This window comes from Doryrhamphus excisus, linkage group LG18 (genome assembly GCF_037039965.1).
Source record: "Doryrhamphus excisus strain RoL-2023G ecotype Guam linkage group LG18, RoL_Dexc_Guam_v1.1, whole genome shotgun sequence".
Classification (NCBI taxonomy): Eukaryota; Metazoa; Chordata; class Actinopteri; order Syngnathiformes; family Syngnathidae; genus Doryrhamphus; species Doryrhamphus excisus.
This window is the reverse complement of record NC_136374.1, coordinates 8,554,487-8,581,327: the sequence shown is the minus strand read 5'-3', so window position 1 is coordinate 8,581,327 and position 26,841 is coordinate 8,554,487. Positions and strand designations below refer to the sequence as shown.

The window sequence follows — 26,841 nt, the reverse complement described above, 5'->3', positions numbered from 1 at the left end:
GGTAAGCGATAGCGGTGTCATTTTCAGTCACTGGCAAACATTCCCTTTAATGAAAAGACATTAAAGTCTAGTTTGGATTTGAGGTGGTTTGAGTTGGTGCAAAATAACGACACCAACGATAAATTTTTATCCACAAATGTGTGTAAAGGTTTTCAGCACATGTTATATCTGGGGAGTTGAAGCAGAGCATTCGCAGATGGACCTGGATGAGAAGTGAAACATCCAAACATTCACTTTCTATACCGTTTCCTCACAGGGGGTTGCAAGGTATGCTGGAGCCTATCTCCACTGTCTTCGGGCAAGAGGCGGGGTACACCCTGGACTGGTCTCCAGCCAATCACAGGGCACATATAGACAAACAACCATTCACACTCACATTCATACCTATGGACAATTTGGAGTCACCAATTAACCTAGCATGTTTTGGGAATGTGGGAGGAAACCGGAGTACCCGGAGAAAACCCAAGCATGCACAAGGAGAACATGCAAACTCCACACAGAGATGCCAGAGGGGGGAATCAAACTCAGGTCTCCTAGCTGTGTGGCCTGCATGGTATCCACTCTGCAATCCCAGTTGCTCTGATTCAACACTCCGTCGGTAAGTTTAATAATAATAGGAGGATAATGTCTTCTGTAGCCCATCTAAACAGGAACCATTGCTCATTCATCTTGCATCTTACAGTCGCTGAATAGATCTGTCAGCGTCAATCACTGCCAGTCAAACAACCCACCTGGGGCCCATTTTTAATGTGTGTGCTGCAAGAAAACATGTTCATTCATTCATTCATTTTCTACCGCTTTTCCTCACGAGGGTCGCGGGGGGTTCTGGAGCCTATCCCAGCTGTCTTCGGGCAAGAGGTGGGGTACACCCTGGACTGGTGGCCAGCCAATCACAGGGCACATATAGACAAACAACCATTCACACTCACATTCATACCTATGGACAATTTGGAGTCGCCAATTAACCTAGCATGTTTTTGGAATGTGGGAGGAAACCGGAGTACCCGGAGAAAAGCCACGCATGCACGGGGAGAACATGCAAACTCCACACAGAGATGGCCGAGGGTAGAATTGAAAAGTACTTAACAATGCAGCTGTCTCATTCACATGAATAGGTTAACTTTCCACCAATTCTCTAGTCATTTCTGTAGCCACTTAAATCACTTATGATCAATTTACCCAAAGTGATGTCCTCGAGTCAGCAAGTCCCTGTTCCCCACTGTCAGTGCCTTCTTTTCTCTAGTTTATACCTGCTTCAAGCTTTTCCTGCATTCTCTTCCTGCAGCAGTGAGACCAAATAGACTCTTTTCTGCAATGAGAGCATTTTCTCATCATCATCCCTTGCGAATGAAGGAATGCATGAAGCAAGGGTTGTGGGACGCAGCAGGACCAAATAATGCTACAGTACCACAAGTGGAGGGACAATGCATACCGTGCCGAAACAATGCATATACTATGCAATAGACGTAAACAGTACATGACAAGATGTAAATAAGTCATGTGAGAGTGTTGTCATTCCGTACCAATTTTCGGTCAAAAAGTGCATAATTTAGGCGCAAACAGAATCCAAACTGTGCACAAGTACATAAGGGTTTCCACCACTATCAAAAAAGCTACTTTGAGGAATCATAAAACATAATAAATAATAATTCCATATATGTTCATTCATAGTTTTGATGGCTTCATTGAGAATCTAGTCATGAAAATAAAGAAAATGCATTGAATGAGAAGGTTTATAACATTTGGCCTAGAATGTAGATGTATGTACTCCAATCGATCGGCCACCGATCGGTATCATAAAAGGATGGTATCGCTCTGCCAATTCTGCAGCGTTTAGAACAAGCATGTCTGCCATGTGTGGGACTTCCTGTCTTTGTGAAAATGACTATATTTTGCACCCTGGAAAACATGTCTCACCGTGGTCGCGCTTTGAAAAGCTTTAGATTGGTGTGGCATTTGGGGCCAGGAACTTTCGTTGTGTGCCATGACTCCGGATGATGTGTGGCACGCAACAAGTGTGATGTGTGAACGTTTGCACCACGCTTGAAACAGGCTTTGTAAACACCGACATGACACAATCTCCTCTCCGGGCAGAGAGGAGGCGTCTGCGCTTTTCATTCAGGTTTTCAGTTAATAATGTGAGAAGACTATAAATAAATACATGGTGGAATATAATGTTTATGTTCTGGTAAAACTTACTTATTGACCCCTAATATAGCCGGTAGTACATTTAAACATTTACACTGCATGCATGAGATCGGTATTGGTATTGGTATCAGTGTTGGATGATTTCACTCATGCATTATCGGGATCGGTATTGGCAGCATAAAATCCTGATGGGAACATCCCTAGTAATAACAATGTGCAATGTATTAATAACTACCCATCATTATTGAACCCCACATCAAAACAGTTAACCCGGACTGCATTTTTCCATCTTAAGAACATAGCCCGACTCCGTCCATCACTTATTTTCTCTGCCGCTGAATCCCTGATCCATGCATTCATCACAACCAGAATCGACTACTGTAACAGTATTCTCTACAGTACAAAACCCTCAATAAACTACAATATATTCAGAACTCCGCTGCCCGCCTCCTCACCTCCACCCGCTCCCGTCAACACATTACCCCTGTCCTCTAAAACCTCCACTGGCTTCCAACGCATTCACTTCAAAGTTCTTCTCATTACCTATAAAGCCCTCCACGATCTGACCCCCCCATATCTCACAGACCTCCTCCATCCACACAATCCCCCGCGTCCACTTCGCTCCTCAGACTCCAACCTCCTGGCACTCCCCTGTAAGACCAAGCTCCGAACCTGGGGTGACAGAGCCTTCTCCATCGCTGCCCCCACCCTCTGGAACTCTTTGCCCCATTCACTCCGTACTTGCCCTGACCTTCCCAGTTTCAAAAAACAACTAAAAACCCACCTCTTTAAAACTGTTTTTAATGTCTAACTTTTTATACCTGACTGCTGTGCCCCGCCCCGCCCCAATTTTACTCATCTTTTAACTGTGTATTAACCAATGAATGTTGTATTTTAATCTTTTACTCTGTTTACTTGTTTTTATTCAACTCAATTTCTTCTGTAAAGTGTCTTTGAGTATTTTGAAAAGCGCTATACAAATAAAATGTATTATTATTATTATTATTATTGTGTTCTTGCATCCACGGCTGTGTCTGGTTGACAGAAAGCAAGCCAAGATGGAGGCGGTTCAAAAATGTTGCTTGATCGTCACAACTTTTATTTTTTATTATTTTTCATTGTCGTTTTCAAACATTTACTGGTGTCATGAGCACTTGAAACATGTCTGAAACAGATAAACCATACCATACGTGTTTGCATGAGGAAATCAACCCATTTTAAATCTATTGCTGACTTTTGATAAAGAAGATAAAAACAATCTAAGAATGTATGTGGTTCTATGGGAGGATCATTCTTTCAGGGTTGTCTTCTGGGGCACAAGTGCATTAAAAATGAAGCACGAAATTGAGAAAGTAATGGGCCATAGCTGCAGTAAATGAAAGTTCCATATCGCCAGTGACCTACATTTGAAAGAGCCGTCAGTGAAGAGGAGAAGTGTTCTGTAGTTCTTTAAATAAAAGTATACATATTCCCAGTCACTTGTCTAATGTGTTAACAAATGATGCCAGCTCTCCTTACTTCCTCAACTATGTTGGAGAGAGAAAAGGAAAGAACTGAGATATGGTCACAGAGACACACATGATGATAAACAACAGCATGGTGAGGGAAATAACGCTTATCTCAGCCTTAGATCACTTCCTAGCATCGCATATTGCCACAGGTATGATGCATGCAGCCCATTTTAATCGGGGACAACTCACATGAGAGCAAGCATGACATCGAGATATATCATCACAAGAGAGCGGGAAAAGGCATACCGTAGTATTTAGTTTGTCATAGCAATAAATCCCAAAAATACGTTCCACCGTAGCGCTCCCTCTAGCCAGAAGATGAGGAGGACATCTGTGTGATGCTACATTTTGGTGGTAAAATAGTGCTGACAGCTGTGCCGCTACACGGCGTAGCATCAAAACAAAGGCCCAGCCCGAGGGCGGTGAAGGCCCAGTATGGTTATTATTTCAACGTACTACAGCCACACATGGGAGATGAAAGAAAAAAGTCATCATGGAAGAACATTCATTCTGTTATTGTCACACACACACACACAGAAAACACATCGCTAGCATCAGCAAAATGAACAAATGTGGCGAGAGAGCTGCAAAAAAGGCCCAATTAATTAAATAAATGTGGGGTACGCAGATGCGGTAGGGTGTATGTGAATACAAATGAAAAAACGGCTTCACTATGTTTGCACGGAACACTGAGATTTATGTAATGCGCTGGAACGCCTCTTGCCATCAGCCACAGCAGGTAGTACAAAGCAGAAGAAAGGTGATATCATGAAGTTGTTCATTGTGTGTGTTTGATGAAATAAACAAAGTTTCATGATGATGTTGTGCATTAAAAGTGTTTAATCTTGAAGATTTTTCAATATAATTCATATCATGTGCTAAATGAGAGTCTTCTTACATGGTGCTGTGACTAATTAGTGCATTGTTTTTCAACCTTTTTTGAGCCACGGCACGTTTTTTACATTGGAAAAATCTTGTGGCACACCACTAACCAAAAATGTTACAAAATGTCACCACGACCTCACACGTGCATCAATAAATCTATCGGAGGAACAAGGTAGGTGTTGCCACATGGACCAATATTACATTGCTCTGCCAGTCTTTACACCACAGACACTCCACAGTAGCCACGTTTACATGACAAGTTTTTCTCTTTCCGAATGACCTTTCGGGAAACAATGGTATTCATGGAAAGGAATATTCCAATCTCTTGTCTACATGCGCCGTGAAAATCCAAAAGAATAGTAAATACGGCATGCGCAGTAAAACGTAAACATCAACATCACGTGATACCGAGTTTTTCTTTCACTTGTTGGAATAACTCCGTATTGGCAGTTTTTCCTCTGTCCAGTCTTGAAATTTAGTTTGAATCAAAAACAAATTTTGCTTAGTCCAGTGCCGATTGCTGGCCTCCATTTTTAAAACTGAAGAACGTCTGGATCTGCGTGTTACGTCATATCTGAGCATGTGCTGAAAGAACGCACCCGGGATGAATTCCTGAAAACAGGAAAGGATCAAATTCAGTCTTGCTAATATTTTATAATTAAACTCAGGGCATGTTTTATATAGATATATATTTTCTTTTTTAATAAAACTGGACTTGTGAATGGCGTAAAGAAGGGTTTAGATTCTGTTTCACAGATGGCGGTAATGCATATGAAAGCTGCTTGCCAACCGCCAATAAACAACAGAAGAAGAACACACCCTGACAACTTTCCGTTTGAGCGGGTACAAGATACCTCAATCTGATTGGTTAAAGGAATATTCCATCCCTGTTCAATTTTTTCCGTTTGAGCAAATAAATCAAATGCAATTGGAATATTTGGGTCCATGTATACTATTGACATAATGGCTATTGACATCATATTTGCAAATGCTGATTAATAAATGTTAATTATAAAAAGTGATATTAGATAATTCCTCACGGCACACCTGACGGTTTCTCAAGGTACACTAGTGTGCCGCGGCACAGTGCTTGAAAATCACTGAATTAGTGTGTTTGTTGGTTGGATGCATAAGTAAGCGTATACTTTCACTAATAATTTGTCCTCTTCGGGCAGTGTGGCCACTTTGTTCGACAGTCCATGAACACACCATGGACTGTGACGCAGATCAAGACTTAAGACGCTGCACAGACAGATGTGAATTTTCCATTCAAACTTTCACCTCGTCCTTGTTCACAAATGTTAATGCACAGAGGCTAGGTTTAATAATGTTAGCTCTGTGCTTCTGTGCATTTTTCTTAGTGAAAAATCTTGCTCATATGTCCATTTGGCTCATTACTAAGCTTGGTATTGAATGAATTTCCTTATTGATTTCTGTAGGTTATGTGTTTCCGTGTAACATCATTTGCATTGTACATATTGTTTCCATGGCTGCACGGCGCTCGAGTGGTAAGCATGCATACCTCACGGCTAGGAGACTCGAGTTCCAATACACAGGAGCAAATGTGACCATGTGATGTTCCGTAATGTAACATGTTTCCAATACATTTATTTGCCCTGCCTCACCACAATAGCATTTGGACCGCCACAGATAGATTTGTTTGTTTATACTCAACGCTACCTGTTCGCCCTCACTCATCAACACATTAAATAAGGGTTTGTCTAGGGGAACGAGGGGGGATTTCACCCTTTTTTTTTAAAAAAAAACATAATTATTTTCTTAACTGGCTGCACATCGGATGAGTGGTTAGCACGCAGGCCTCACAGCTAGAAGACCAGAGTTCAATTGACCCTGTGTGGAGTTTGCATGTTCTCCCTGTGCATGCGTGGGTTTTCTCCGGGTACTCCGGTTTCCTCCCACATTCCAAAAACATGCTAGGTTAATTGGTGACTCCAAATTGTCCATAGGTATGAATGTGAGTGTGAATGGTTGTTTGTCTATTTATGCCTGGTTGGCACATTGGCTGGCGACCAGTCCAGGTTGTACCCCGCCTCTCACCCGGGGTAGGCTCCAGCACCGCTGTGACCCTCGTGAGGATAAGCAGTAGAAAATGAATGAATGAAGGAATGAATGAATGAAGGAATGAATGAATATTGTTTCCATGTTGAGAAAAACCAAAGCACAGCTGAAGAGCATCAACATCACAGTTCACCACATCTTAACACAGCTTGTCACAGCATGTTATAAATAAATCCACCAAAAAGAAGACAAACCTACCAGGACATAGCTCATCTTTTTTTTTTTTACATAGTTATATAACACAAGTATCATCGAATGAAGACCTCCTTGAGTGTTATTATCTTTTCAAAGGTATAATATTTGCTAAGAATTTGCTAAGGAGCTCATTATATTGAGCAGAATTATGTCGCTGGTGAATGTCAGTCCTTATTAAAAAATGACAGCAGTACCTAAAGGTTATGTAGGAGGCAAAGAATAAAACTGATATTTGATATATGATATCTGCTGTGGTTGCTTTAATGAAGGTTATCGATCTGGTTGATCCCACTGGCTGAGAGTTATTGAGTTATTATTGTATGTCCACACTTGACTACACTACTACATGCAGACATAAGAAACGGGCATCCACGTGGGAGCTAAATGTCCTGTCAACTTGAAGGCAACATGCTGCAAATCGCATGGAGGCAGCTGCACTCTCGGGTCAGGCCGAGGTTAGTCTCCCCAGTAATGAAAGGACAAGAGCCTCAATAGCCAGCATCAACACACTGAAGGATATCAACTCAGCTGTCACAACATTAGGTACAACTACATACTTGCTGTGTCGAAAGTGGTACACAATCCTTTGCAGACAGTTCTTTTTTTTACTAATGGAACATGACTACAACATAAACACATTATATGGTCTGCCACAGAAGAAGAAGATGTAGCAGGAGGGATCAGTGTTGCCAAATTCAATTAAAAAAACACCTCTTCCCAAACTATTTGCTGTGGTACAGTATAACTAGGATGATGCAATGAATGTGTGAGGTGAGTTTGGTGGCATAACACTTTATTGTTTGTTTTCTGTCTTTTCAGTCTCGCTGCCAGCTGCTCATAAAGATCAATGTAAGAACGTAACAGTGCAGAGGACTGATCGTTTTGATAAGAAAAAATGGATTTTTTTCTCATTATCTGTGTTACCACTTTTGGGAAGAGGTGTTGTTTTCTGTCTAACTAAATAAATGGTGTGTACTCCAAAATCAACATTTTAGAAGTGAAAACGCCGCCAGAAAAGAAGCACAAGACGGCTCCACTCATCGCTCATCTCCATGGTGGTGCTGGATGCACGTCAGATGGCCCCTCCCCTTAGTAACTAATCTAATCACACATGAGCCAACACGCAGCACAGTTTGTGGAAACAGAGAAAGTGACCCTTTAGACAAATATTATTCATTAATTCAATTTCTGACACTTATCCTCACGAGGGTCGCGGAGGTGCTGGAGCCTATCCCAGCTCTCAATGTGCCCAATAAAAGGGCACATGTAGACAGACAACCATTCACAGTCACTTTCATACCTATGGACAATTTGGAGTCACCAATTAACCTAGCATGTTTTTGGAATGTGGGAGGAAACCGGAGTACCGGGAGAAAACCCACGCACACACGGGGAGAACATGCAAACTACACACACAGATGGCCAAGGGTGGAATTGAACTCGGGTCTCCAAACTGTTAGTAGACAAATATTAATTATCTATAATTAAAAACAACGATTAATATAAAGTTGGTTGTTAAAATGGCCTTCTCTCCTCCCTCTTTGCCACTTGTGCCGGTGGGAGGGATGGAGGCGTGGGTGCGCAGCGCTGCGCCAGACTGCGCTGCTCATTAAATTTATTAAATTAAAAATAAACAAATTAAATAATCAGGCTTCGCTACACATATTAAAATAAAGCCTGAACCTCTATCTGTCCATTTCGTTTTCAGTGAATATGCTAACTGAGCATGATGCTGCTGTTAAAAGCTGAGTGTAATGTTAGCCCTTCAGCCTCATGCTAGTGCTGCTGACGTTTGAATGCTCCTATCCAGCGTAATGTAATGTTGATGTACTGTATGTCATACATGCATCTATTATGTGTGTAGAACTGCACTGCATCTTCTAATATTTTGGCGACCTTATTTAACTCCACTAAATGAGGCCAGTGTTTACAGTTGTGTGTCCCTGCAAAACAAAAAAACAAAGAAAAAACACCTATTATCAGTGTAGCATCACCACAATGCTCCATCATCCTTATTCCATCAATTCTCAGCACAACAGCAACAAACAGGACTCTTTAACTTCTTCACGTCTTCTCCAGCCTGCCATGCCAGAGCAGCCCAGCCATCCCTCAACAGTTCCAACCACTGCCTCTGTCACGTCAACTTCTGGAAGCAGCCCTCACAGCGCTGCATATAAGTCATTTGTTCAGATTAGAAAATATCACAGCAGTGTGTCTTTTAATCCTGATCCAAACTGATGGCATCTCACACTCCCAGGGGATTTTTCTTTGCAATAGATTATTCCAAAAGCCGCACAGGAAGGGAATTTTCAGTTTACTAAGCACTTCTCACATGCTCTCAAAAGTCATTACAAGAACAAAGATCAACTCAACAGATGCTTTTGTCATTACATTTGCATGGAAGCGGGGATTGGGAAAAAGCTTCTTGTTTCAGATGCAAGTTTTGCTCCCACAGCGGTGTGCAGTGAATGATAATTGAATTTCAAATGCTTCTAAAAGCATTTTCCTATAGGGAATGTTAAATATTTACATAATTTAACCAATAAAATAAGGTAAAACTACTCATCTTGATAACAGGATTTTTTTGCATGTTTTATTTAATGCCTTCACTTATTCTAACTCTTCCTATTAATTATTAACAATGTATTCCTGTTTTATCACTTAGGTTACATTCTTTGTTCTCAGTTTTTATTTCTTCCCCATCCTTGACAGTGTGCAAGGTTTAAACAAAGGAAGTGTCAACGTGTCAAAGTTATGGTGTGATTTGACTTGTCAGCAATAAACGAAAGGGAAAGGATTAAATACGCTCTGCTTCTTCCTGCGCCTTTTCAGACATGTTGAATTGTGCAAATGTGACCATGTGATGTTCTTTAATGTAACATGTGAAGCATGTTACCATTCCATACTCTTTAAAAGACAGTGGACACATTAGGAAAAAAGAACAGGAAGGTGTACCCATTGGCCTTGTATGGTTTAGTTTTCGAACATCTGTGTTTCCAATACATTTATTTGCCCTGGCCCACCACAATAGCATTTGGACCACCACAAATACATTTGTTTGTTTAAACTCAACACTACCTGTTCGCCCTCGCTCATCAACACATTATATATTGGCTTCATCTAGGGCAGGGGTGCTCATTAAGTCGATCGCGATCTACCGGTCGATCGCGGAGGTGGTACTGGTCGATCGCTGGTCGATCGCGGCGTGACATAAAAAAAATATCATCCTAGCATCAATGCCGTCACTTGATTGATATACAGGGCAGCCATTCAGATGACAACTGAATGTTGCCCTTCGGGTGACCAATCAAATCAAACAACGTCTCTAAGTGCAGCAGAACTTTCAATGTCAGCCTATCATCCATCCCCGTTACTTGATTGACATACAGGACAACCAGTCAGATGACAACTGAATTTTGACCTTTAGGTCACCGCTCATGCGTAAACAACGATGCAAAGTGCTAAGCTAGTCGGCGAATTGCGTCAGATTTTAAGCCCTCGCTAAAGTTTATGGTCACTAAAATGAGTGAAGTAGCTGGACCAAGTAAAAAGGCAAAAACATATCACTTCCATACGGAATGGGAGGTGGACTTTTTTTTTCACAATGTCTTTTTCGAAGTGCGTTTGCCTGGCTAACCTGGCTATCAGCAGCTACTGTCCGGACTGGTTAGCGCGCAGACCTCACAGCTATGAGACCACGGTTCAATCTCATCCTCGGCTATTTCTGTGTGGAGTTTGCATGTTCTCCCCGTGCATGCGTGGGTTTTCTCCGGGTACTCCGGTTTCCTCCCACATTCCAAAAACATGCTAGGTTAATTGGCGACTCCAAATTGTCCATAGGTATGAATGTGAGTGTGAATGGTTGTTTGTCTATATGTGCCCTGTGATTGGCTGGCCACCAGTCCAGGGTGTACTCCGCCTCTTGCCCGAAGACAGCTGGGATAGGCTCCAGCACCATTGACAATGGAGTCAAATTCATACTTCCCCACAATGAACAGCGGCTCAATGCTGGCAGCACTCGTGCATCCCCAGAGCCTGATGCCACCAGCGCCGTGCTTGACTTTATCTTGCTACTCACATGGCTGTGTTGTCATTTTCAGTGGATAGCAAAATTTGTATTGCTATACAAGCTGTACACTGACTACTCTAAAGCCATGTTTCTCAACTGGTGGGTATGCAAGCCGACCCATTCTGGAACAACAGGTCAAAACTATAATTACTGTATTGAATGTAATTTCGTGATATGTCTAATGTTCATTGTTTGGCATCTTCTTTCTATGTGTGTATTCTGTTATTATTGGCATTATTATAATCTGAAATTCATTTTGTAGATATGATTGATGGTATTTTTGCTTCTAAAGATGACTGGATTGCATAACAATAAATTCAAACTCACAATACAGTTGGAATTCATGTTTCCCCTCAAAGAATCCCTCCGCAGCACTTATGCAGCCCCAGTCAATGACGCTACCACCACCATGCTTAACTGTATGCAAAGCCACAATCACTTGCCAGCTATTGTGTTGCCTCGTTTTCAGTGGACAGTCGAGCTACACTGATATACAAGCTGTACGCTGACTACTTTAAAGTATCAATTTGCTGAAATACAGGCATTTTTGTGAGATACTGTATCCTTGTAAAGGCGTTGGCTTTTTAAAATACTTATATAGGATGTCAGTATAGTGTGAAGGGGACGAGAGGATGCTAACTGAGATTCTCTGCAGTCTCCATCATCGCTTCAATTCAGCAGCCCAACAACCAGATGGGTGTGGATGTGTTTCAAATAGCAGCCACATTTGCATTTAAACTCCACAGCATCCTCCACCTGCTGCCTGGAGAGACTGGTCATTTTCCACAATGCCACCAAAGCAGTCGGGTCGCAATCCCCATTAAATATTAGCCCATGTTGATGGTATAAACCAGCTTCTCTTTTACAGCTCCATATTCAGTACAATTTGAAACAGGCCACATGTAATTACGACTCCCACTAGACTTGCAGGAGCTAATCATTCAAAGTGTGCAATGAAGGCTGACCGCAAGCACCATCAGCATCAGCATCAATCAAGCTTGCATTATGTCACGTGATCAATGCTGAGGAGAGGCTGTGATCATAATGAGAATGAGAACGACAAAAGGCTGATGACTTCTTCTTTAAGTGCATTTTAAAAGCTTGACAGGAAAGGTCAGACTTTGTCAGAATTAAATATGACATTTACATTATGCTCTTTTTTTGTGCAGGAATTAAATTTAAAGGGCATGTTTGGGATGCATCATACATGTTTTATGTACTATTGATTCATGACTTTGTTTGATTCTGTGAGAAGCTTTGAAGCAACCACTGTGGTCACTATATCACATGAATGCATCTGCGTTAATTGACACAGGAAGAGAGTGATGAAAAATGTAGAAATATAACTTACCCCAAGGATAACGGTGTCCTCCCCTTGAAATAATGGGATGAACTTATCTCCACGGAGGATTTCCGACTGGTTGAGTGGACGAAAACGACACAATACCTTGATATTACATTCTGCATTACTGTCAGCCATTGTTGCAAAAAAAAAAAAAAAAAGAATTGTGCACCCCCCAAAAATATTGGAAAAAACGACGGGGTAAAAATAACCTCTCGTGCAACCTGTTCCCAAATGGATGCTTCTGTGCACGTGAAAGAGAGAGATGGCAAGGCGGCGACTATACTACGAGTTTTTCTACCGTGCCCCAATTCACGGAAGGGATTAATCACACTGAGCAAAGTCCACCAAATAAAACCTCTTTTTTAATGTTAAAAAAAAATCAGCCTATGTTCAAATTTGGATGGGAACAGATGGAGAGTTGCACTGGGGAGTACAGTCCAAACTGGTCCGGTCGCGTCTGGACTAGCAGCATGTTGGCATCTCTCTCTCTCTCTCTCTCTCTCTCTCTCTCTTTCTCGGTCTCTCTCTCCCCTTTCTCACTCTCTCTCGCTCTCCCTCGTTTTAGCGCTCTAAGTGGGCGGGGCTATTGGGATACTCTCATCAGCACCACCACAGATGAAAGCCCAGCCTTGGCTCCCTCCAAACCTGGCAACACTCTCATTGTTACTAATTAGATGCTACTCAAACTTGTTTGGGTTGCCACATCAGAACTAACACTCATTCACTCACTCACTCACTCACTCACTCACTCTCCTGAGACCGAAGACAAGGGGTGATGCTGCTCTTACAAAGATAGTAATACTCATATGGAGTCAGAATATTTCAATCTAGTGGTGTTACGATTAACGGAACTAATATAATGAGGAAAACCTGGCATACCATGAAGCAATTTGCTTACATAGATCTTGGGCGCCATCACCTGGTTAGACTGCTACATATCATGCCTAGCTAAGTAAATAAATAATTAGCAAAGTATAAATGATTGTTAATAGTCAAACTAGCACTTAAGTGAAACAGAAGGATCATTTTGATCCATTATAATTCGAATGATTAAGGTAATGGCTCTAAATCAGTATTTAAACAATACGCATGCGCTTGTTTTGTGCGTTTACTTTGTGTACCAGGTTATGCCATTTGAGTGTGACTCCGCTTGCAAAGCCTACACAGCAACACCGCCCACTCGTGATCGCTATACACAAACCCAACGCACACCAGGCATACTGTCAAATCCATCGAGTCGGAAGCCTCCGGTTGTCGCTGACTCCTATTGCTTTTTGTCATAATTTGGTTCAGTTAATCGATAAGTTTGTGAACGCACAATTTAGTCAATATAGTTGTGTCGGCGTCGCGTCTAATCTCGCACACAATGGCTGACCCTAAATACGCGAATTTACCAGGAATTGTAAGTAGCTAATGCTAGCAGATAGCTTGGCGAGCGATATCATATTAGCCTAGCCCTGGCAGCTGGGTTTGTGCTAGCATCGTTGACTCAGCTGTTTGCTATTTTTTTAGGAGCGCTATAAAACATATAAGTATAATTGTTTTTACCAGTTAATTGTCTACTTACGTGGCCGACCGAGTTTGGTGTGTAAAAAGCCATTTGGGGCTCTTTTTGCATGTTTGAATGAGCCGGGGCGTTGGCCAGGCTAAAGGACGCTACTTCTAAATCATCTCATTTTATTGTTCTATTGACTTTTTTTCATAGGCCTTCAACGAACCGGATGTGTACGAGACAGGTGACCTCCCAGAAGATGATCAAGCTCAGTTTGAGTCGGTAAGAGGAATGTTTAAATGAATAGAATGTCTCAATAATGTTTAAAAACGCTTAGGTACAAACAGTATATGACCATCCAAATACATTTGCTTTCCTTTGTAAACAATTCAAATCAGTTCACTCTGAATGGACACTAACATTGAAATGACATTGTTATTGCATATTATTAAGTCTTTTGGTCCAATTTCTACATAGGCTAAGTACCGTATTTCCTCGTATAGTGGTATTGGGCGTTCATTTACTTGAATGAAGAGAGTACTCGCCCTCTACCAGGAGTCTTCAATGTTATTAATCCAATGCAAACACTTAAGGGGAACTGCATTTTTCATTTATTTATTTAGCCCATCATTCACAATCCTAATGTGAAACATTTCTTTCCCTTTTCTGTGCATTTAAGCACGAGAAAACATGTTAGTATAAGCTAGCGAACAATGGACGTCATGAAAAGTACCTATTTCACAAAGTAAAAACACAGACAGTGTTCCATTTACATAATGGACTCATAGTCAACTCAAGTTACAGCAATATGGTTATTGTAGCAGCTAACACAAAATCACTAATTGGCGGATTAAAACAACACCTCACTCGCCGCTAGTCTCTGCATCACTAGTCTCTGCCTTGCTCTCAATTTTGCTACAAAGGCTCAACAAGATGCTCGTTTGCTGTCTGCATTTTTTACCCGTGGACTGGAGCACACGTCTTGTGCTGGAAGACACAGCCATCCCAATGAGAGCAGATATTGTCAGTATTGTCGTTATAGTGTAGCTAATAGGTTATTGTAGGGTAATTTGACAGCGATGCACCTAGGAAAGAAGTTTTGTTAATGTTTTAAATCATCAAAATACAGCAAGATACTGTAAGTATTACATGTTATTATCAGTACGTGGTAATGCATGATCACAGCATGAATATGAAACTGTAAAATGTTGTTGCAACATCCCAATGCTGTGCATCGTTAGCTTGCTCATACGGTGTTGTTTTTTCTTGTTAAAATGCACAGAATATGCGTTCCTGTTTCACATAAGGGTTGTGAATGATGGGCAAAATCAATTTTAAAAAGTACAGTTCCCCTTTAAGATCGGGGCAAATTTACAAGCATTGACCGGATTGGTGGATTGTAACCAGATTCAAAATAGAACATTAAATTCTGTTATTTCATTTTGTTATGATTTGATAGCCTTTAATAGTGTGGATGCCACTGTTGTAGGAAATACGATGCTATCAACTTCAGTGTCTCCCACACAATTGCAATTGAGTCGTAACTAGCGACACAAAAGTCCCATCATAAAGTGTTCACGAGCAAGGAGAAACGGGTAGCACCCACCCCAAAATAGTAGAGCCAAATGTACGTAATACCCAATACCCAAATCTATTTTTCACTGCTATTGATTAATGAATATATGGGAAACACTGAATTTGATTCAGAAATAAGTCAAACTAGTACATCTAATTGCATTATATGACTTTTGTGAAAGTATATTTTTTTAGTGGCCCAGTTGTTAAATGTGAAGTGAACGAAGCAGATTCAAACGCTAACGGGCATTTTCCCCTTCCATGTTTCCTTATTGGCTCCTCCCTTTCCCAATGCCCTTGTTTTGACTCTAACCCACCTCTCCTCGGAGTCTAGTTTGTCCAAGTAAGGCTGCATTTTAGTCCTAGTCAACTTAATGGTATTCCTTATTTTGATGCATGATTTTGTTATACTGAGATCACTTTTCCTTCCTCTGTTTTCAATCAGAACATTATATGCAATTAAAAAAATTGACCTTTTCATCACAAGTATTGCTATCAAAAAAAAAACAAAACAATTGCAAGTCTTCACTACAAGTGTATGTCTGTGTACATAGAGAAAGAAGTGTTTCCCCTCTAACTTGTCATGCTCAAGCAGCTTCTTCATGGCTAACCTCATTGCCCTGACTACCACTGGTGTTTTAAAGGCCTCTACACTTTTGATTGCATGTGACACTATCTTCTTTTCACACAAATTTAGAGGGCTTCAAATTCTTCATCGTTAGGATGTTATTCTACGGTGGTACATTATTCTGTTATTTACAGTAGTTAATTGATTCTACACCTGACCGTGACAAGTGAATTTCCTTATTAGTAGGGTTCTTTATTTATAAAAGTATTTCCATGCTTAAAAAAATGTTTACAACCTTTTCAATTTTCTTTTTAAAATTATTATAGCCCTTCATATGTTTACATTGGTATTACCCAATATTGTCGTTATAATACGAGTAAATGAGCCATTTAAGACATAAATAATATGTGTGTTGCCATAAATGTGTTCCAGTGCTGAGAGAGCAGAGTAGCAGGCAGACAGCAAGTGACACTGGGCTTCAGAGTTGAGCGCTACTTTGCGTGGATTACAGATACAACAGTAGCGCGTGTTTTTATTGGGGATTATTGTGCCCTTTCCGAGATGATAATTTAAACCTTAAATATAAGTCTGTTATTCCAGCAATCGTGTCTAGTGCTTGTATGTGTCTCACCAAATATTACAGATACTTAGTGAGTGTAGAATACTATATATTATCACGTATTTATGTCTTCTGAATGCCTTACAGACACTTATAGACACTATCCGGTGGGATACATTGTGGTTGTCTGCCATAATTCATCTGTAGTTTATAGAGTTGGTAGAGAACCCTACCTCACTGCAGCATTTTGCCAACTGACCACAGGAGAAAGGAGCTATGTTGTAAGATTATTTTAGGCTTTTCTGCATTTACTGCTTATCTTCTTTCCCTCTCCTCAGTCAGCTGACCCTGCTGTGTTTGTGTGTGTGTGTGTGTGTATGTGTGGCATGTGATAACCACATTAATCTGTGTTGTCTTTCTCTCCCCCTGGCCCGCGACCTTTTTTATCTCCCTATGCTCTTCCAATACTTTCTAACTCTCTTTGGAAACCCAAGGAGCTGGTAAGAGCCTGACTAACTCTCCCTGTCTTCCCCCCACCTTCCCCCCCAAGTCTTGTCTTATTTTATGTTCTTGAAGCCAGGACTTAGTTGTGTTGTAATAAGTGAGTTCATGATCATAAATCCACCTGATCAACCATCTAGATGTGTGACGACATGAAGCTTTTGGTTCCTTATTCCATTCACTGTTGTAGACCTTTTCATGAATGAGTTTTTAAACATGAATTGGAGCCGTATTAATCAAACTGAAATCATCCAATGAAATCCAGCCCAGACTAATCTGCATCATTTTAATGTTTTCATTCATCCGTGGCTGTAATTTGGAATTCTAAAGCCATTATTGGGGTGCAATCAAGTTTTCCTGCCAATTGGAAGCCACGGTATGCTTTTTAATCCAGTGCTTCCCAACCATTGTATTATCCAATTTCACCAGTGATGCATGGTGACAGGCAGAACTATGAAATGCTCTACCAGATGGCAGGAGGTACTCACCTGTTGCCATTCATACAGAATAAGTTATGGCACACTCGGTGAGCTGCCATGAGATTTTTCTTTTGTAAAATATGTGCCTTGGCTCAGTAAAGGTTGGGACGCACTGCCCTAAGCAAAATGTTCTCATTTTTGAAGACGTTGCTGTCTTGTCTCTTTAAACCTTTTCAGCCTTTTTTTTTTAACTTGAAATTTGTGGTTTTCCATCTTCAGGAGGAGCTCTGCAGTGACAGTGTGGAGAGAATCGTGGTCAACCCCAATGCTGCTTATGACAAGTTCAAGGACAAGCATGTCAACACAAAGGGACTGGGTCAGTTTCCAGCGGACAATTCTGAAGTCCATATAGGGCTTTTTTGTGACACTATTGACTTTTATCTCTGGTTCTTTTTTGCACAGACTTCTCAGACAGAATCAGTAAAAGCAGAAGAGTGGGCTATGAGTCAGGAGATTTTGAAATAGTGAGTACAGTCTGTTCTGTACACTGTCGACCCGTGTAATTATATTAGAAGCTATTCCATGTGACAGAAGCAAACAGCATTATTGTTTTGTTTTCTCCGACAGCAATGATGATGGTGCTGTGTGATCACATGATTTTGGCTCTTTGTTACCGATGTTTAGTAGTTATCAGTGTTCTTACTTGTCGTGCAGCTTGGAGAAGGTTGTGGCGTCAAGGAGACTCCCCAGCAAAAGTACCAGCGCCTAGTGACCGAAATCCAGGAGCTCAGTCAAGAAGTGGAAAACATCCAGGTAGACAGTAATAGATGGGTTGATTCTATAAATCCACTCACACTCATGATATCATCTGACCCATGGCGTGCCCCTCTGCTGCCAGACTGTCACAAAAGAGAGCAATGCAGAGGAACGCCTGACCCCGGTGGTCCTCGCCCAGCAGGCGGCCCAGCTCAAACAGCAGCTGGTCTCTGCTCACCTCGATTCACTGCTTGGGCCGCAGGCACACATCAACCTGGCTGATCCAGATGGAGCACTGGCCAGGTGATACACAAACCTACAGTATGTGAGTAAACGGCTCACATTTCAGCAGGCATTATATCATCTTTTCAAAGGACAACGTCATTTGCAGTCATTGTACAGCAATGATGATTTACTATTCATTGAAAGTGACATACACGTTATTATCTAAATAGCTGGCAACACAAGTGAGTAGCAAAATAATTGTGTCATGCCTGGTGGTAGTGCCGTGGTCTGGAGGCTGCATAAGTGCTGCTGGCAATGGGGGAGGTGTGGTTCTGCAAATTGCAAATTATTGCAAACAACATGCTGATGGAAATGAAAGTACTTTTGTGAGATGCAGTGGTTTTTTTTGGGGGGGGGGGGGGGGTAAAAGAAGACTCGGCCGGTGTACCTAACGAAGTGTCCAGTGAGCATGTTGATGAAGGTCAGAGGATGCGGCCACCACTAACCTGTATTTGTCTCATCTCTCCCTCAGGCGTCTGCTCACACAGCTGGAGGCGGCAAAGGGCAGTCGCAGCTGCTCTGCGGGAGACAGCAAGCTGCCGACGTCAGCCAAGGGCCCTGATGGCATGGTTCTGTACGAGCTGCACAGCAGACCTGAGCAGGAGAAGTTCAACGAGTCTGCCAAGGTCAGAAAATGGCTGAATTGACAGTAGATATCATGTTGTTTTTTTTACATGCATTACCTGGTTCACACTGTAGATGGCAGAATTGGAGAAGCGTCTTGCAGAGCTGGAAGTGGCTGTTGGCTCAGGATCAGAAAAGCAGGTAGACGTCACACTAATTCCATACACTAGTTTTCTCTTACACCTACACACGTGCATATAAAATGCACATTTACTAAAATGGACTACTGGAAAAAAAGATGAAAAGAAATAAAATAAAATGGACTACTGACATTTGATTACTTGCAGGGACCCCTGAGTGCTGGCATTCAAGGAGCCAGTCTGATGGTGAGTAGTCAAACACTTGTGTCTCTGTCAGATGTTCAGCCAGAGAGCCATACAAGCATGACATCACTTTATTTATTACTGCTGAGCTCATAGTTGCTTATTAACTTTTAACTTCAGGATACTTTAGAACTTCTGCAGGCCAGAGTCAGTGCACTGGACTCAGCTACTTTGGATCAAGTGGAAGCCAGACTTCAGGTACGTACGTCATCGGCTATGTGGACTCGGTAAATGTACAACGAAGAGTTGATTTTCTAATGCAACAAACACAAAATGACAAATAATGACAGCGTTGGCATGTGGAGTTATGTGCGGTATCTAACAGCGTATTTCATCTTTTCATTTCCCATCACCCATTAAAGAGCGTCCTTGGAAAGATGAATGAGATTGCCAAACACAAAACAGCCATTGAGGATGCTGACACACAAAATAAGGTCAGTGTAACAATGTCTCACATTTGCCTACATTAACAGGGAGAAAAAAGGTCTTGTCAAGGATTTTATTCATCTGAAGTTCAAGTGTCCTTACGTTTTTAAAATGCTACACACACAGTTGGCCGCTAGAGGGCACACACTGCTCATGAAAATGGGTGGAAAGCAAACTGTTTTTTAACTCTCACTACAGTGGATCCCTACAAGTAAAAGTTGTGTTTCTCAGTTATTTTTGTCATGCCCCCCCCCCCCCAAGGGTAAGACATTTTTTCGCCGCAAGCTGACCCCTTAAATTTATTTGTAGAAAGGCGCTTATTGAAAGTAATTACCTTTTACTTCACTTAAAGGGCAGCACATATGGCAGCATAGTACACAGTACAATCACCACTCAATGCAGGCTCTCTTCCTGTTTCCCAGAGTGCTTTGCTGTGATGTTGTTGTAAATGGCGAATAAATTGTATGTTTAGAGCTCACATAGTTGTTGGTTATTGTGCATAATTTGTAGGTATTGGCTTGTCTGTTGTTATCTACATATTATATTATATTATATTATATTATATTGCTGTGTGATGTTTTAGCACTTTCTTTAAGACACTATGAGAAAGAATGGTAGGCGGGATATTAACCTGCCCTTGAATTAATTGAAGCTGGTGGGTCATTATGAGCTATGATGTCGCTCTTCTTAGTTAAGTAGGGTTTTATTTCTTCGAAGATAAGGTTTGAGTGACACAGTGCTAACTGCATTGTGCTGAAATCTCCGCAAATGCAAAGTTTGTGGTACGTGCTCTACATTGGTTCATATTAAAGGGAAGATCTCAATACCAATATCACATTTTTAAGCTGATACCGCGGTGCTAATTATATATTATATTATTGGACATCCATACTTAAGATTGTATATTATTATTTTTTCAAATAATGACCATATTTCTAAAATTGATATCTCTTTGATTTGATGTAGTTGCGTATCGAATAATTTACCACAAAGAGATTTCTTCTACTTGGAGGATGGATAAAAACGTACTTCTATCTGCCATTAAATAAAAAGAAATGGTCATAATAGAGGTAAAATATACAGCATACATGTACCACCGACCTCGTGTCACTGATGGTGATGATATTTACTGGCTAAGGCTTACAGCGAGGCTATGGAGTCTCAGCCTCTCGCATCCTTTTTGTGTGTTTTTGTTCTTAGCTGTCACAGCTTTATGACACGGTGCAGAAGTGGGAGGCCATGTCCACCTCTGTGCCCCAGGTGGTCCACAGACTCGTTGCTGTCAAGGAGCTGCACGAGCAAGGTAACACACACACGTCTTGACAACTGGCTTTGTTGTTGTCACCTTACACACACACACACACACACACTCATATGCAATATGGCTAAATGACTGGCACGGTATTTCTCCATTTAAAGGGGGGCGAGAAAAATCCAAACCCTAAGATGACACCCATGAGAGTTGGGCTGATGGCATTTATGTAGACGGGTGGGGGAGGGGCGCACAATTATCGGTTAAAAAATCACATAGAACGCTGTGAAGCTGCATCACCGTTGACGCAACTTGTTTGAACGCCATGTAACAAAGAATCCCGATATATTAGAATTAACTAAGTCTTGCACTATTCATTTGCAAATACATTACACTTATCAGACACACTTACATGACATTTTACGCTTTTTATTGTCATTTGCATGGTGTATTGCACTTTTATTAGACACATTTACACAATATATTACACTTCTTATCATTTATGAGCTCTACTTTTATCAGACACACTTACATGACACACAGTGTAAGCTTGGTTAGCATCATTAATTTGACCAACTCTAACCTGGTGTAACCAAAACAATTTTTCCCATAATAAATAATGCAAATCCAATGAATCTGTTCCAGAAAGCCACAAATGTTAACAGAAAACACGTTTTTACAGTTCTGTGTGAACTGAAGTTACCATTTTGTTTAGTTAGCTCATGGACTGCTTACTAGGATGTTTTGTGATTTAAAAAAATACATTAAGAACACAGTTGGACTCGTGCAATGTATGAACAACACAAGACTCAACACGACCAGCTATGTTGTACATTAACCAGAGAATGCACACAAACTGAGGCAATGTCGCGATGGACATTTTGGTTGTTAACCAAAAAACCCACTAACCAGGGCAGAAGCGAACAGAGGTTCCACTGTATTACACACACTTGCATAACATATTATACTTTTAGTCCTTTTACATGAGATAATACACCTGTCAGCCACATTTACAAGATATTACTCTTTTAGAAAACATTATGACCTGTCAGTCAAAGTGACATGACAAATGACACTTTATCAATTACAGTACACAATATAATTTCTCTTATCATTTACTTTTATCCGCCAAATTTACTTGTAATATTACACTCTTTATCAGACAGGTTAACATATTATATTTTTCTTTTAATGGCCAAATTTGCACAAGGTATTACACTTTTTAATAATACTTTTACATGAGGTATACTTATGTTGTACCTACTGTATATCAGCCAAATGTACATATATTTGTATTTGCCAAATTGACATGAAAGTGTACTTATTTATATGAGGTATTGATGCATAAGATTGAGCTTTTTACATGAGATGTTGTACTTATTAACCAAATATACAGGAGATACTTGATGGTACTTTTCATGAAAGGCCAAACGTACATGAGATGTACTGTTGATAATTGACATGCGATATCGGTGGTAGAATAAAGCTCCACGAGTAGACCGATGTTTTGTTCGCACAGCCATGCAGTTCGGCCAGCTGCTGACACATCTGGACACGACTCAGCAAATGATCAACAACTCTCTGAAGGACAACAACACTCTGCTGACTCAGGCAAGACGCTAACCGTATACACACTGCAGTAATATCATACACACTGTCGCGTGAATACCTGCTATTTGTGTGTAAACCAATCACCGTATTGTTGCCGTCAGGTCCAGCAGACCATGAAGGAGAACCTGGTGGCCATCGAAGAGAACTTTGCAGCATTGGACCAGAGGATGAAGCAGGTGTCTCAATAAAGCAGGACAGGACCTACACAAGGACACATGAAGAGATAAGTTAGCTGGAGAGCAGCAGGGTGGGACTCAATGACTTCTTTTCTGACTCTCCCTTCCTTAACGCTCCTTCCCTCCACCTCCGCCTTTTCCACTCAGAAAGGAAACGGAAAGTTAAGACCATTTTGAAAGGTGACATTTGTACTGTATACTTAGTTCTATTAATTGGCTCCCAGCAATGTTGGATGCATACTGTATAAATTAAAATACACGCGTTCTGTGTTAAAAGTAAGGGCCTCAGAAGGAAAAAAGTGTAAATATTCCTCCATACCCATTTTCTTTGCTCAAGCTCAGTCATTTGTATTTATATGATTCACCCGCTTCCTCATTGCCTTCCAGTCAACTATATTGTGGTCACGCAAACCCATCAATAAATGATTAACTCAGCCCAGTTGTATTAATTACACTAACTGTGGATCTATGTAGGACATTGTACAACTTTTGTACTGTTCCATTGTTATTCTCATTGGCAGCAGTAGGTGGCAGCACTTTATACTATTTTAGACTGAAACACTGAGTAGTATTCATGCAATCATGTATGCATTCATTCATTTTCTATCGCATTTTCCTCACGAGGGTTGCAGGGGTTGTTGGAGCCTATCCCAGCTGTCTTCGGGCGAGAGGTGGGGTACACCCTGGACTGGTGGCCAGTCAATCACAGGGCACATATAGACAAACAACCATTCACACTCACATTCATACCTATGGACAATTTGGAGTCACCAATTAACCTAGCATGTTTTTGGAATGTGTGAGAAAACCGGAGTACCCGGAGAAAACCCACGCATGCACTGAGAAAAGATACAAACTCCACACAGAAATGGCCGAGGGTGGATCATGTATGTAATGCCATCCCATCTCCATGTCTCATCAATTACTGTATACTTAGAGTTTGTTTCTCATATACCAGGTTATCATTTTTGGCATATATTACAAAATGTCATATATGCAGTTGATCACCACATAGTCGCATTTAAACAGTTGTGCATGCCAGGAAGCCCACGCGCACATTACCCCAACATGAAGTTACCCAGCATGCCTTGAGGGTTGTACATTAGTGTATTACTGTGTAAGCCTTTATTTCAATACCCACATACTGTGTGGTGTAGTTACATTGTTGGTTGCACCGTGAGTGGGGAGGCATTTGGTATGATCACCTCCTGTTGCTTCGTTGTACTCCAGTACTTGCATTATATATACGTCTATGTAATCAAACATTTAGGGCATATGGCTGTAAATGTTTTTATTAAAATGAGATAAATCTCCTACACGAAGGGGATATTCCAGAGTTGTTTTAGAAGGGCGTGTCCTCCCAGAGACATACCACCCACTGTACGTACAGCAGATCATGTTATACTGCATATGCGTGTCCTCATATGCTATCTGCCAGAGCATCTGTAGTCAATTAGACCATAACACTGAACGGCACCAAAAGGAGTGATGAATAATAATACAGAACTCCCACTGAAAACCACTGATTTTTTAAATGTGCAGTACAACTGCATTATAAACCAGATTATAATCCAGAACCCTCATTGAAAAACAGGATTTTATAATACAGAACTCCCATTGAAAAAACACAGCATTTTAGAACGTCAGCGTTTATCATATCAAAAGTCACACTGATAAACACAGGAATTTTACAATGCAATCTGTGTTGCCACCCCCCCCCCCCCCACACACACACACACCGAAACTACCACACAATTATCTTGCCACTCGCATGTGTTGCCAGCTATTTTGATGCTAATCTAATCTGTGTGTTGGCAGCTACACTGCAATACAAGCTGTACACTGACTATTTTAATGTATACCTACATTGAATTTCTATAGTAATAGTACATACAGAAGACACAAGGACATGTTAAAGTGGAAGGGAAGAGGGTTTAGTTTATCAGCGCATTAACGGCTGTATCAGTGCTTTGAGCTCAGAGAGGATGCTTTCCGACAGCTGCTGTGTGTGTGTGTGTGTGTGTGTGTGTGTGTGTGTATAGGGGTGAAGCGACTGGGTGTGGAGTCTTGACTGAGGGCAGGCGGCGATGCAGTGGATGGAAATTCCCCAGACCAGGAACTACAATAATTATTATTTTTGCAGCAAGAAACACCTGAAAACATGTGACTGCCATGGTTTGTAACTGGGTATTGAACTCATGTTGAGTACCACGCCCGTTACTTTAAAACAGTAGCAGTCAACGGTGTTGTGGCGCCTTAACATCTCCACTTTAAAACTCAAGTTAGACTTCTTTACCCTCAGCTCCTTAAATGGTTTCACCCATAAAAAAAGTAATGTGTGGATGACTTTCTCCCCAAAATTTGGGTGTTTTTGTCAATGTTTTGTAATGTTTTGATAAGTAGGATGCAATCTACAAGCACAATGATCAACACTTTTTTTATGTGACCTTTTTGTTTTGTCACGTGACAAAATTATAATAATTGTTGTAATTATGCACAACAAATGGAAATGATGCAACATGAGCAGCACGAGGCTGTAAACAAGGTGCGCTAAAGATCCTGACAAAGTAAACAGACAGCCCCGGCCCCCGGAGGTGGAGGAGGGTGAGGAGAGAGACTATGAGGGGCGGGGGTGGGGGGTGTGGGATAAGGGGAGGGTTCTGGTCCAAGTGTGCCGAACTACTCAGCAACAGCCACTGGAGCCGTGACGTTTTGCCGGTGCTTCCTGCAGCGCTTGAAGCGGTCCTAGAGACAAGTGTTTAAGCTCGCTATTCGCTGCTTGGCGCTGTTGCTATGGGCCTCAGTCAGGGCGGGAGGGGGGCGGGAGGGGGGCGGGGGGGGGGGGGGGGCGGGGGGGGGGGGGGGGGAGAACATCTTGTTTATGTCGCCATGCTGACTTTGTTAGCACTTAACTTACGTGAACTCTTTCACCCTTTACCTATACCTTATGCAAATCAATCATCTCCATGTTTTTTGTGGCACCTTTCCTATACGTGACCACGTGGTGCCAAGGCATTAACTAGTACATCCTTTCTATGTATTTCATCTACTGTACATTTATGGAATGTCTACTGCCCACTGGCTATAAATAACCACGTGCAGCCAAGGGATTAACTCGTACACAAACACATAGTTGGCATTCATTTCATTTCATATTAACACAGCCAGACTAGCTAATAGACTCGTAACACACAGTACACTTTATCTATGGGGCTTACATTTTTTTGGTCAAATATACAAACATGCTACCCACATGAATAACATGAAGTATAATTTCTACTAATTTTAAAAATACATATTCAATATTTAACGTTTATTTTAAAGGGCATTTTAGTATACTGATCATTTAACTGTAGTGGACTCAATACATCTAATGACCACAAACACAAAGTATTCCAGCAACATAATCATGAATATAAAATATATAATACATAGCAAATGTTAAATGTAGTGTTCATATATACAATTATACTAATAATGAAACAATCATAATACAAATATATACATAATCTTTGTAAAATACATATCAATTTGTGGTGGTAATATTATAAAAACTTATTTATGTAGCCAGAGTATGTAGTATATTTTCATTTTTTTACATATTAAAAATATATATTGATTTGTAGAAATACATGTACTTATTGCAAATGAAATAATTATGAATAAAAAATAAAATATATACCGTATATAAATATTACATTAATCTGATAATAAAATTAATAAAACAGATAATGCTATAGTAATTATTGTATTATTAAAAAATATATACAATATTTAAAACTCTTTTTACAAAATACCTTGATATACTTATTCCAAATCAAATGCATTGCTGTGATTTATAGTACAATAATAATAAATATAAGCAAAGTATAAGCAAACATGCTACCTTATTAACTACCGTATTTATTGCTGTTTAAAAAAAACACAATATAGATAATTCATTAAAATTGGATACCATATTCATTCATCAATAATATCATAGAAATTAATTACTTGATTCCTATGATTTCTAGTACAATGAGAATTATATGCTCATTTTTAT

General features: G+C 40.7%; 2 protein-coding genes across 6 annotated transcripts in view; one reads left to right on the top strand and one right to left on the bottom strand.

Moving 5' to 3' along the window:
- Positions 1-12,713, bottom strand: part of kif5ab (kinesin family member 5A, b) — a 105,338-nt gene extending 92,625 nt beyond the window's left edge. For all 5 annotated transcript variants that reach the window (XR_013630309.1, XR_013630308.1, XR_013630311.1 and 2 more), the window contains exon 1: positions 12,239-12,713. Coding sequence is in view for 1 of the 5 variants with exons in the window: in XM_078798689.1 (XP_078654815.1) it covers positions 12,239-12,367 (129 nt within the window). In the remaining 4 variants the exon portion in view is untranslated. The remainder of the gene's footprint in view (positions 1-12,238) is intronic.
- Positions 12,714-13,425: 712 nt separating this feature from the next.
- Positions 13,426-23,233, top strand: dctn2 (dynactin 2 (p50)). The gene is made up of 14 exons (XM_058055561.2): positions 13,426-13,634; positions 13,938-14,006; positions 17,626-17,722; positions 17,809-17,870; positions 18,061-18,159; positions 18,245-18,405; positions 18,860-19,013; positions 19,087-19,152; positions 19,299-19,337; positions 19,455-19,532; positions 19,697-19,768; positions 20,961-21,063; positions 22,532-22,623; positions 22,725-23,233. The coding sequence occupies exons 1-14, from the start codon at positions 13,599-13,601 to the stop codon at positions 22,809-22,811; spliced, it is 1,215 nt and encodes a 404-aa protein (XP_057911544.2). The 5' UTR covers positions 13,426-13,598; the 3' UTR covers positions 22,812-23,233.
- The last annotated feature ends 3,608 nt before the right edge of the window (positions 23,234-26,841 follow it).